The sequence below is a fragment of the Panthera tigris genome, chromosome B2 (genome assembly GCF_018350195.1).
Source record: "Panthera tigris isolate Pti1 chromosome B2, P.tigris_Pti1_mat1.1, whole genome shotgun sequence".
NCBI classification, from domain to species: Eukaryota; Metazoa; Chordata; class Mammalia; order Carnivora; family Felidae; genus Panthera; species Panthera tigris.
In genome coordinates, this window is record NC_056664.1 from 93,847,669 (window position 1) to 93,861,165 (window position 13,497).

Genomic DNA, 13,497 nt, shown 5'->3' on the forward strand with positions numbered 1-13,497 from the left:
ATCACCAAGTTCATTTACAGAAACTTAATTCCAAACTTCTAAAATATAAGAGAAATTCAAACTCTGCAATTTTTCAACGAATAAAACTATTACAAATAAACTCAATAAACTAGTGATTACTAATGATACTATGATATTCCTCCTTAGATTACTTTCCCCTACCTCTGGGGAAAATTCTAATTATTTTAAGCAAAAACCAAAGACCCAGAGGACAGAAGATTCACAGGGCTAAATATCAGCACAAAGTTTATTAGTGTATAATTCATACTTTCCTATAATGCAGACAATTTGAATTATTAAAATACTTGTAATAATAAAACTACCAAGCACATTCTAAAATGCCATATATGATAAGCATGAATAAGGCTTATTCTTTTACAAGCTATTAGCACAATTACATCACCATGTTTTCTCGGAGATCTTCATTCTGTGTCATTTGAATAATTGTCTGGAAAAGCCTAGGGTGATACTGAATTAATACTTCACAAGTCTCTCCATAGCCACCCTAAAAAAAAAAATAGATTTAAACTTATCTAGATTTTAAAAAAGTTCCTAAAGGAAAACTGGTTTCCTCTACATACCAGTCTGACACTGTATGTTTAGGTTTCCACAATTTCCCAACTGTCTGTGGACACCAACTGAACGTCATACAACTTAATTCAATCCAAACACAAACTAGCCAGAGTGAGCACGGGCTCCATGGGTTCGGAGCTCAGTCTCATAAGAGCGCCCCCTCCTTTAGAAGCCATTCACAAGTTCAGGCCACCTATACTTCTGACTAAACCAGCTAGAAGTCAGGATTTCTCACAAACACCTCCTCAGGTTTGATAATCTGCTATTCGCTGTTTGATAACAGCTCACAGAATTCAGGGAGACACCTTATTTAATATTACCTGTTTATTATAAAGGATACAACCCAGCAACAGCCAAATGGAAGAGATGCATAGGGTAAGGTATGTGGGAAGGGGCACAGACGTTCCACACGCTCTCCGGGCATGCCACCATCCCACAACTTTGATGTGTTTGCCAACCTGGATACTCCCTGAGAACCCCACTGTTTATACGGTTTTTATGGAAGTTCCATTACATAGGCAGGATATTGGTCATTGATGACTGAACTCAATCTCCACTCCCTCTTATCTCACAGGGAATGGGATAGGACACTGCCCTATAGTCATATGGTTGGTTCCCTTGGCAACCAGCCCCCATGCTGAAGCTTTCAGAGGCTTTTAGCCACCAGCCATCTCATTCACCTACAAAAAGACATTCTTATCACCCTGGAGATTCTAGGAGCCTTAGAAGCTCTTGTGTCAGGAACTGAGATGAAGGCCAATATATATTTCTTATAATGCCATAGTTCCTATTTAAGGATCATATTCTTTTTTAAAAAAAAAAAAGCTAAAATAAAATAGAATAAAATCAGAACAAAACAGAATAAAAATCTTTCTCATTTCAGGAAAGTGGTTTTACCAACCTCAATTTCTATTATAAAATAAAAGGCTAAGAATATACACTAACAGCATACCTGTACACATAAATCCAGAGGTGTTACTCCATTTTTATCTGACAGATATTTGGCTCCTCGTAACAGGAGAATCTGTGCTGTGTCTCTCTGACCGTGACTGTATAGAAAAAGCCATGTTAAAAAAGTAATCTTTTTAATTTAGTCTTTTTCTATGAATTATAAACAGTTAATATGAATCAACAGAGGATTAACAAGGTTTTGGGGGGTTAGAATTTTTTTAACTTTATTTATTTTGAGAGAGACAAAGACAGTGCAAGTGGGGGAGAGGGAGAAAATGGGTGGGGAGAGAGAGAATCCCAAGTAGTCTCCATGCTGTCAGCACAGAACCCAATGCAGGGCTCAAACCCACGAAGCCTGAGCAGAAACCAAGAGTTGCTTAACCGACTGAGCCACCCAGGAGCTCTGAAGACTAATAATTTTTTTTTAACTATTTATTTTTAAATTTACATCCAAGTTAGTTAGCATATAGTGCAACAATGATTTCAGAAGTAGATGCCTTAATGCCCTTCACCCACTTAGCCCATTCTCCCTCCCACAATCCCTCCAGCAACCCTGTTTGTTCTCTATATTTAAGAGTCTCTTATGTTTTGTCCCCCTGCCTGTTTTTGTATTATTTTTGCTTCCCTTCCCTTATGTTCATCTGTTTTGTATCTTAAAGTACTCATATGAGTGAAATCATATGATACTTGTCTTTCTCTGACTAATTTTGCTTAGCATAATACCCTCTAGTTCCATCCACATAGTTGCAAATGGCAAGATTTCATTCTTTTTGATTGCCAAGTAATACTTCATTGTGTGTGTGTGTATTTGTGTGTATACCACATCTTCTTTATCCATTCATCCACTGACGAACATATGGGCTCTTTCCATAGTTTGGCTATACACTGAAAACTATAGAAAGCTTATGAAAGAAATTGAAGAAGATAAAAAAAAAAAAACCAGAAAAATACTCCATGCTCCTAGATAGGAAGAACAAATATTGTTAAAATGTCAATACTACCCAAAGCAATCTCCATATTCAATGCAATACCTATCAAAATAACACCAGCATTCTTCACAGAGCTAGAACAATCCTCAAGTTTGTATGGAACCAGAAAAGACCCCGAATAGCCAAAGCAATCTTGAAAAAGAAAACCAAAGCTGGAGGCATCACAATCCAGACTTCAAGCTACACTACAAGACTGTAATCATCAAGAAAGTATGGTACTGGCATAAAAACAGACACTCAGATCAATGGAACAGAACAGAGAACCCAGAAGTGGACCTACAAACATATGGCCAACTAATCTTTGACAAAGCAGGAAAGAATATCCAATGGAATAAAGACAGTCTCTTCAGCAAATGGTGCTAGGAAAACTGGACAGCGACATGCAGAAGAATGAACCTGGACCACTTTCTTACACCATACACAAAAATAAACTCAACATGGATGAAAGACCTAAATGTAAGACAGGAAGCCATCAAAATCCTCCAGGAGAAAGCAGGCAAAACCTCTTCGACCTTGGCCGCAGCAACTTCTTACTCAATACATCTCTGGAGGCAAGGGAAACAAAAGCAAAAATGATCTATTGGGACCACATCAAAATAAAAAGCTTCTTCTGCACAGTGAAGGAAACAATCAGCAAAACTAAAACGCAACTGACAGAACGGGAGAAGATATTTGCAAACGACATATCTGATAAAGAGTTAGCATCCAAAATCTATCAAGAACTTATGAAACTCAACACCCAAAAAGCAAATAATCCAGTGAAGAAATGGGCAAAAGACATGAATAGACACTTCTCCAAAGAAGACATCCAGATGCCAACTGACTCATGAAAAGATGTTCAGCATCACTCATCATCAGGGAAATACAAATCAAAACCACAATGAGGTACCACCTCACACCTGCCAGAATGGCTAACAACTCAGGCAACAACAGATGTTGGTGAGGATGAGGAGAAAGAGGATCTCTTTTGCACTGCTGGTAGGAATGCAAACTGGTGCAGCCACACTGGAAAACAGTATGGAGCCTGCTTCGAATTCCGTGTGTGTGTGTATGTGTGTGTGTGTGTGTGTGTGTGTCTCTCTCTCTCTCTCTCTCTTTCTCTCTCTCTGCCCCACCCCTGCTCACACTCTTTCCCTCTCTCTCTCAAAAATAATAAATAAACATTAAAAAAAATTTTTTTAATGGAGAGGATGATCTGAATTACATCCTCAACAACCTGGAAAACTTCTCCCAATGTTAAAACATACTTTTACTATATAGGTAAGAAACTGACCTATTAAATCTTAGAATTGAACTTAGGACACATTATCTACAATAAATCATAATATTCTGGGATAAACAGCTGCTACTCAGGCTTATGCTGCTTTGTTTTCTTCCAAACAATTCCCTTTGCAACTCTAACCTTCTTCCTACCACACCAAGTTTCTAGACTTCTTACCTCCAAAAAACCTTCAATATTCAAAACAAGTACATTCTATAGCACTTTAATACTTTGTAAAAAATAAAATAAAAATAAAATAAAATGGAAAGAAGGCAAAAATACAGATATCAACATAAGAGAATGGGGGAGGGGTGTGGTGGTGGTAGGGATTAATTAGCCAAAAATACTATCTAGCGCTCAACCTTCATTTATCAACCCACTCAGTTTGGCTTTTGTTGACAGCTATTCAATTTGACCTAAAATGAACAGTGCTCTTATCCACATGCTCATTCTCTCTAATTGTTCTCTTTTCTAGTAGGAGTAAAATCAGTAACCACAACTCTTTCAGCTAGGAGGAAGCTACTTTGGGGACAGCAACCACTAGACTCTAAGTCTCATTATTCAAAGAGCTAATCTGATCCTAGATACTAGGCAATAAAAAAATAAATTTACAATCCAGGAACACTAAAGTTTAAAGCTAATTTTAAGAAATTCCCAAGGAACTCATATAGTTTGGAAGAGTATCTGATCAAAGATTTTTATTTTGTAGATGGTAAGAACTATTAACTCAACCATAGGTGAAACTAGAACTTAGATCCCTGGTGTCTATACCAGTACTCTTTCTACAGTACCATTATACTTATAAAGGTATGTCATTTCCCAAAGAGAAAGGACACACAGCCTCAGAAAGTTTAAAAAAAAAAAAAAAAAAAAGCCTACTCACTCTTTTTCACAGAATGACACTGCATTATTTGTAACCAAATGGAATTAAACAACTAAAAATATTTAAATTTTAAATCTTAAAAATTTAATAGATTCCTAATATGAATCTAATAGTAGACATTATAGGTATACCACTCTTTTGATACTCTATTGTAATACTGATTATCTTGCTTAATGCAAGTATCAAGAGGCCAAAACTGACCTAAGAGCAGTATCTAATTTATACCAGAAAACCAAGAAACCAAGTAAATCTGCAATCTCTCCAAAGGCAAAAGTAGTTATACTATTGTACATCAAGAAAAGTCTTCATCAAGCATCATTTGTCATTGAGCTGGGAGTGCTGGTCAACACAGAAATACTATAGCTAATATCAAATACTTTACAATTATTACTGTTGTATTCTTTATAATACCTAAAAAGGAAAGCTAAGTGAAAAGAAACTAACTTGAGCTTAACTTATTTAGGGAAGACAGTGATATCTTTGCTAAAACCCTTGTTTCTGAGAAACTCAGATGTGCAAAGCTGATCTGTTCAACTTTAATGACATTTCTTCTACAGATATTTAATATCCACATATCCAATCTTTCCAATTAAACTGTAAACTTGACAACATATTTGTTCCATAACACAGAGCATGATAGTTGGCTTATAACATGCACTCAATACATTTGTTGAATTATATTATAGTTTTTAACTTCAAGTACCATTCATTTGACAAATAAGCATTAAATAAGGTAGTTTATCATAGAAAATAACATAAAAAAGACCGGAATCATAACTGATTTAGGATCTACTAGGTGACAAGCATGATGCTCAGTTCTTTGTACAAAGTCTGACTTAATCTTGACACTGTTATAAAATAAGTATTCGTTCTATTTTTCAGTTGAGAAAACCATTAAGTTGCTCAAGATCAACAATTACATAACAGAGAATCTGAATCAAGATCAGTTTGATTCCAAATCCTTCATCTATATCATACTATTCCACCAAGATGAATAAACATAGAGTTTTACCTCAAAGAGTAAACAATTCAATACTCAAGAGAATAATGTATAAGGTGCAAGGGGATTTATGTTATGAGAAAAATACGATGGAGATCACACACTATGAACAGAAGAGATCACCATCTACAAATGGAACACGGTTGAATATACATGGTTTTTAAAAAGTCTCCAAGGGGCGCCTGGGTGGCTCAGTCGGTTAAGCGTCCGGCTTCAACTCAGGTCATGATCTCACGGTCCGTGAGTTCGAGCCCCGCGTCGGGCTCTGGGCTGATGGCTCAGAGCCTGGAGCCTGCTTCCGATTCTGTGTCTCCCTCTCTCTCTGCCCCTCCCCCGTTCATGCTCTGTCTCTCTCTGTCTCGAAAATAAATAAACGTTAAAAAAATTAAAAAAAAAAAAAGTCTCCAAATGATCAGTTATTTACCATATATAGCAAAATGGATATTAGCATGAAGGAAAAAAGTACCATTACGACATTTTTACAAAACTGGAGTTATTTCTAAAACCACATTAAAATCTCACCCACGATCAAGTGATGTTTCATTTCAAAAATAAATTAAAAGAAAAAAACATGAGCTAAGTAATATACAAAATCTGCATAACCCAATTAGGATATCAACTGCCTCACCTGTAATATTATAAGACATTAAGATTAACCTGTAACAGACTGCTCAGAGTATTGCATAAAAGATTTTTCAGTTCAAATAACTGCAAAACTTGGCCCAATGAATAATTTTTCTTTGCCATTCTACTACTTTTTTTTTTAATGTTTGTTTTTGAGAGCCAGAGAGAGACAGAGCACAAGTGGGGGAGGGGCAGAGAGAGAGAGAGAGGGTGAGAGAGTCAGACAGACAGAATCCAAAGCAGGCTCCAGGCTCTGAGCTGTCAGCACAGAGCCAGATGCAGCGCTGGATGGAACTCACGAATTGCAAGGGCAAGACCTGAGCCCAAGTTGGACGCTTAACTGACTGAGCCACCCAGGCGCCCCTCAACCACTTTTTTAATATTGATTGAGATCATTCTCCCTTCAAGGAAATGCCAATGCATTTTCTGGAAACCAGGAAGTTGGCAAAGATTTAATAAGAATGGTATAGTACTTCTAAAGCACTTCGAACTGATTTTTTAAGCACTTTGAGTCTCCGAATTTAGGCTCTTTTCAAGCAATATGATCAGAAAACTTGGCTAAAGTGCATCTAGTACATATACTGCAGTATTTTTTGGAACTGCTAATAAAACAAAGAGACTACATTTTCCAATGGTCCTTTTCTTTTCTAAAAATTTACAATTTTGAGTCTTTGGGCTGTTTTATATGGCTTTGACTGTGAATTCCACTAACTGAAAGGAGATGCTTGGCAGTAGCTACAAATCTATGTTCAGAATCATACCTAAGTGCAAAATCCTCTGTTGGATGCTTTACATAAGCCATCTCATTTAATTCTCATTACAGTCCCACAAGCCAGATAGCAGCATTTCTATTTCACAAAGAAACAGAAGTTTCAGAGGTCAAGAAATTTCATGAAAGTTGCATAGCTTTGGGGCTGAGATTTGCAACCTGCCTCCCAAGGCTCTTTCTACTATATATCTCAATATCTTTTGAATTTAATTCAAAACAAAAAAAAATTTTTCAGTAGTTGATTCTTAAATAAGACATATGATGATATATCTAGTAATACCTCTCAACCAATAAAAACTTAATTTAAGTTTAGCTTTTTAAAGATCTACAATTTGTCTATAGGGCCAACTTGTTCTATTCCCCCACATTCCTTTCCCTTTTCATTTAATCAGAGACAATACACTGGGAATAATACGTTGAATGTATACCTATATCTAGATATCACAAATAGAATTAAAAGTCTGCCTGCAAATGAACCATCTTCCATATCTATCATCCTGCTACAATGATAAATTTATTTTCTAGTTTCGATTTCAATCAGACTTGCTTAACTATCTCTGTTCAAAGAGATCCAGTATTTGCTAGATTAAAAGTTAATGATGGGCATATAATACTAACAGAAAGTACTTCTAAAATATTCTTTTACCATACTTTTAAGTTCAGACTAACTATAAGAATATCCAAGCTCTATACAACCCTAATATACCTATATTTAACTATTATACAGGGCATTATTTTATATAAGATATTTTTCAAACATGTAATTACAGCAAATCATTCATTCAAAAAACACTTACTAAGCATCTAAATGCAAAACACTGTACTACACATTGAATATAAAGCAGTGAATAAAATAAAATTCTCACTTCCATTGAGCTTCCAGTCCAGTAGGAGAGACATGCCATAAACAAAGTAAATAAATAATTACAAAATACAAAGTGGTATAAAAGAAAGGATTGTGATGCTGTGAAAGAAAATTTGGGGAGAGGCCTACTTAGACTGGTCAGGAATTGCCTTCCTAAAATGTAACAGTTAAGCTGTGACATAAAGAGTCAGCCACATAAGAAGCCTAGAGAAGAGCATTTGAGGTAAAACAAACAGCATGCAGAAAAGCTTACTAGAAAGAGTCCCTTGCATTTGGTAAACTCAAAGAGAACCAATGTGGCAAAAGCACATTGGTCAGACCATGCAGGTCTCATAGGCAAAGGCAGAGTATGCAACAGACAGAGGCACTGAAAAAGTTTTAATACAGGGTTTAAACACAGAATGACAAAAGTCGATTCATTTTCTTAAAAGATCATTTTGGCTGCTGAGAAACGGACAGGTGGGAGGGAAACAATAGAGAAAGGGAGACCAGTTAAGAGATGGCTACAGGGCTCTAGATGAGAGGTAACAACATTAACTAAGGTCACTTCTGTGAGCTGGAAAGAAGTTAAGTGATTCAGAATATATTCTGAAGGTGAAATTTACAGAACTTACTAATAAATTCCAAGTTGAGGGTGAGAGAGAGACAGACAGAAATACAAAATCATCATCTAGTTTCTGGTTTAAACAACTAGAAGGATAAGGGTTCCAATAACTGAGATGAGAAAAGGTGGATGAAAGGTTTGAAAAGGAAAATCTAAGGCTCTAGTTTGGACATTCTGACATCTGAGATTCTACAAGACTTGCAAGCGATGATGTAAATCAGGCAGGTAGCCATTCAAATCTGAAGCTTCAAAGAAAGAACTGATCTAGAGATAACTCCTGAAGATAGGATATGATTTCAGGAAACCAAACAATGACATTATTCATAAATTCAGGACACTACAGAAGGAATTGGCTTCCTAGCCAAGCAACCAAATCATAAGTAAATTGTAAGAAAATGGCTGGATTCAGACAAGATATAAAAGTCTAGAGATCCAAAAGTCCTTGTATTCTAATTCAAGGTTGTTCAATGATGATTTGAACCAGTGTAATCACAGTAACATTAGAGACCCCAAAGACAAGCTAAACAAGAACAAAAGCAGGTCTTTTAGTCTAAAATAAACCTCCAATGAAATGATATACAACAGAAAGAAGGATAACAAAAGAGGAACCTTCTGGAGACCTTTATATCTGAATTTAAGAGCCTAAATAAGTAACATAATTCATATAATCCAAACCAAAGACAAGAAATACTAGCATACTGTAAACTGCTTCTAATTGTAAACTACATTTACGTAACATTATGTATATATGTGGGGGGGGGGTTATGGAGTGGAATATATGTATAACTTTTATATTGTTATATATATCCTCCTTAAGGACTGAGGTTTATTACTGTATCACTAATGCCTATAATATATGGCACACAGTGAGTGGCTAAGTCAATGTTTTCTCATTACATGAATGAACCAACAATCAAAATGTATGCTCCAAGAAAATGAACAAAGACAGAAGTGCAAAAATAACTTAATGCATAACTTAATACCTAACAAGACAAATTCAAAGATTTTTTTAAAAGTTACAAATCCAAGGGGCATCTGGGTGGCTCGGTCAGTTAAGCATCCAAGTTCGGCTCAGGTCATGATCTCACAGTCCGTGAGTTCAAACCCCACATCTGGCTCTGCGCTGACAGCTCAGAGCCTGGAGCCTGCTTCAGATTCTGTGTCTCCTTCTCTCTCTGCCCTTTCCCTGCTCACATTCTGCCTCTGTCTTTCTCTCTCAAAAATAAAGAAACACTAAAAACATTTAAAAAAATATATTTGCAAAAGTTACAAATCCAAAGAAAACAAAGACACGGCTCTGGTCCAAGACATACTTTAATAGCTTATGCTTAGTACTTAATAAGGCAAACTTTGGAAATCACTGGATTTTAAACATGTCTTTTTTCATTACCTACTAAGTAATTAGTTTAAAATTTAAATAATCAAGTAAATCAAAAGCTCCCACCTATAACATATAAAAACACTGCAATACAATAGAAAAACTTTTCCTTACACAGTTAAGGGAGTGCAGTATTTGTGGGAAAACAAGAGAGGTTTAGAAAGTGTACAGAAATGCCTGTGTTTGGAAACATAACAGATACACAACATTCTTTAATGCATCTGAAAATATAAAATATCATACCTGCAGGCGAAGTACAATGGAGTGGCTCCAGATACATTTGGCCTGTTAATATCAGCACCACTGTCTAGCAAGCACTGCACTGTCTGAGGGGGAAAAGAACAATTAAAAGTAAATACAGAGAAAGACACAATTATCACAGTTTAAATAGATATAAGGAATTCTCTTGCCCCAACGTGAAATTTTAAAGCAGAACAAGTAGGAACATGACAATTACGATGGCTGAACAGCTTCTACTTTTTGGTTAGCTCTCCTGAGACTCTCAGGCACTAAACAATATATGTGGAATTATAATGTAACATAACTTGTGTTAACCTGGGAAGGCTCTAGAAAATCACTGACACATGGAGTTATCAAGGACTTGAAAAATGGCTACAACAACTGAGAAACTGAAATTTTATTTTACTATAATTAACAAGTTTAAATAGCCACATATGGCTAGCAAATTGGACAGCACTGCTCTAGATATTTGAAATCAAACACCAGAATTTCTTGGGGTGCCTGGGTGGCTCAGCCGATTAAGCATCTGACTCTTGGGTTTCGGTTCAGGTCATGATCTCACAGTTTTGTGAGTTCAAACCCACATCAGGCTCCGTGCTGGCAGTGCACAGCCTGCTTGAGATTCTTTGTCTCCCTTGCTCTCTGCCCCTCCCTCGCTCACTCTGTCTCTCTCTAAACTAAATAAATAAACTTAAAAAAAAAAAAAAAACTACAGAATTTCTTGCCTCTAAAAGCCAAAAATAAGTACCAGAGCTATACCTTTCTTAAAATCAAGCATAGTTATTAAACATAAATATTAAAGTACAAAATGTTAAAAAACTACAAAGTCCTTTTGCTATTAACAGTAACCAATACTGACTCAGTTTCTTTGATAGTCTCATTCATCCATACTCTGTCTCCTAAGCTCTACTTCTGCAATCATCTTAGTCAAACTAAGAAAATCAAGTTAATATAAAATCTCAAAAATACATATCAGTAATTAGAGAGAGAACGAGGCTCGCCTGAAACCCTTAAAAAAAAAAAAAAAAGAATTTCTTCTGGTTTATTCCTTTAATCCTCATTTGAGTTTCTCCTGCAAAAAGGAAGAAAACATGTAAAAATCCAAAAGTTTTTGGAATTACACTGTTTAGTATTACTTTTGGATTGAACACACATGTTCATTTTTGCTGCTCTAAAACCTAGCACAAGGTCAGCAAAATAATAAGACTATAAACCCACAAGGAAGAACAGGAAAGAACACGACAGCATACTAGGTAAGTCAGTAAGTTCTGGGAAAATGGCAAGCAAGTGGAGGAAAAGTAGCTGACTTAGCAGATCAAAGACAGCTGAAGTCAAAGTGCCTACAAATGTGGATTTCAACAAACCACCAAATTCTCACTACAGAACACAGAAAATACAGGAATTGGAAGTACCAAGTACCTTGGATGATGGGGATAGTTACAAAAAGTTCTAAATAGGAAGAGCAGTTGAAAGCCTTAAAAGAAAATAATTGGTGGGGTGCCTGGGTGGCTCAGTGGGTTAGGCATCCAACTTGGTTTTGGCTCAGGTTGTGATTTCATAGGTTGTGAGTTGAAGCCCCACAATGGGCTCCAAGCTGACAGCACACAGCCTGCTTGGGATTCTCTCTCTCTCTCTCTTTCTCTCTCTCTCTCTCTCTCTCTCTCCCCCCCTCTCTGCCCCTCCTCCATTCATGTTCTTTCTCTTTCTCTCTCTCTCAAAATAAATAAACTTAAAAAAATAGTAATAAAAAACAGTTGAACTTTACCCCAGGACCTTTCCTCCCCATGCCGTAGAGTTAGACACTATCCCTCCCTATACTATCTCAAAGTAGGAAAGTTTATTCTCTGGGCAAAGTAAAATGGGAGGCTCTAGACTGCAGGCAGGATATACAGGTAAAGCAGAGATAAGGAGCCATGATGAAAACAATTCAGTGAAAACCTCCAACCCCCATATTCCAGTAGGCTCCCAAAAATCCAGTAGCCAGGCTTAAAACCTCAAAGGGCAGAGATTGAAAGTTTCCTCTCTAAAGACTGGCACCACTACAAATAAGGCATTACAGAGTGTCTATGAAATATCTCAGTTGTCCCCTAGGGAACATTCAGAAATGCTGAGAGACTTTTTTTTTTTTTTTTTTTTTTTTTTTTTTTAAATGACTGGAGAAGAAGGAGTACAAATGGCAGCTAGTAGGTAGAGGTCAGGGATATGTCTAAACGTCCTAAATCTACAGCAGCCTCCATAACAAAGAAAGTTCAGGCCCCAAATAACAATAGCGGCAAAACTGAGAAACCATAGCATACTGTGAGGCCAGCCAACAAAACGCAGCCCATGTATACAATGCTTCCAGCCAATATTTTAGTGCCTCACGGCTATACACAAATGGATAGACAATATTTAAGAGACAATTAACCTGATGGCTAACTAAAAGTAGGTCTCTAGCTTGAAAAACAAAAATTAAAACAAACAGAAATAGGAAGTCAAAAATATAAAGATAATACAGGGAACCAAAGAAAAAATAAAAATCAGGTAAGATTACCCTCAAACAGAAAGGATATTATATCCATAGGATAAAACAAGATGCTGAAAAAAAATATTCAGAGAATAAGAAATCAAAAATATGATGGAAGAAGCAAAAATTCAATAGAAGTTAAACAGTTTTTTTAAAGTGTATTGTTATTTATTTATTTAAGTAATCTCTACACTCACTGTGGGGCTCAAATTCACAACCCCTCCTCCCCCCCACCCTCGAGATCAAGAGTTACAGGCTCATCTGACAGAGCCAGCCAGGCGCCCTATGAATTCAAGAGAAGTTCAGAAAGACAATGTTGAAAAACTCTACAAGAAAGAAAGTAAAACAAAAAGACAAAGAAAATGGGAAGAATGGGAAATTGGTAGATCAATCCAGGGAGACACTGTGAAAATCCCGAATAAAGACAATGAGGAACCAAAAGGAAGTAATCAAGAAATAATATCGAAAACTTTCAGAACTGAAAGACCTGCAGTGCCAGACTGAAAAGGCACACCAAGCGTCTGACATAATAAATTAAGACTTTCAACAAGGTACATCAAAGTGAAATTGCAAAATACTAGGGATGTACGATTCCAGAGATAAACAGAAATCAGATTAGCGCTAAACTTCTCAACCGCAACACTGGAATTTAAAACATGAAATGCCTTCAAAAAAGTAAAGTAAATAACTTCCAATGTAGAATCCTATAACCAACCACACTACCACTCAAATACATGGTTTTAAATAAAAAATATGCTGAGCTATGTAAGATTTGAGGGAAAAAATTCCCTCCAATGCACCTTTTCCAAGAAGCTACTGGAGGATATCCTCCTCTAAAACGAAGGAACACATCA

At 36.4% G+C, this 13,497-nt stretch overlaps 1 protein-coding gene across 11 annotated transcripts in view; it reads right to left on the reverse strand.

Annotated features, from left to right (window-relative positions):
- HACE1 (HECT domain and ankyrin repeat containing E3 ubiquitin protein ligase 1) overlaps positions 1-13,497 on the reverse strand; it is a 121,054-nt gene that overhangs the window by 72,997 nt on the left and 34,560 nt on the right. For 10 of the 11 annotated variants that reach the window (XM_042986891.1, XM_042986890.1, XM_042986885.1 and 7 more), the window contains 3 exons: positions 10,141-10,223; positions 1,526-1,622; positions 404-505 (listed from right to left, as the gene is read on the reverse strand). In XM_042986891.1, the coding sequence (XP_042842825.1) occupies positions 404-505; positions 1,526-1,622; positions 10,141-10,223 (282 nt within the window). The remainder of the gene's footprint in view (positions 1-403; positions 506-1,525; positions 1,623-10,140; positions 10,224-13,497) is intronic. The other variant, XM_042986892.1, reaches the window with a different exon arrangement.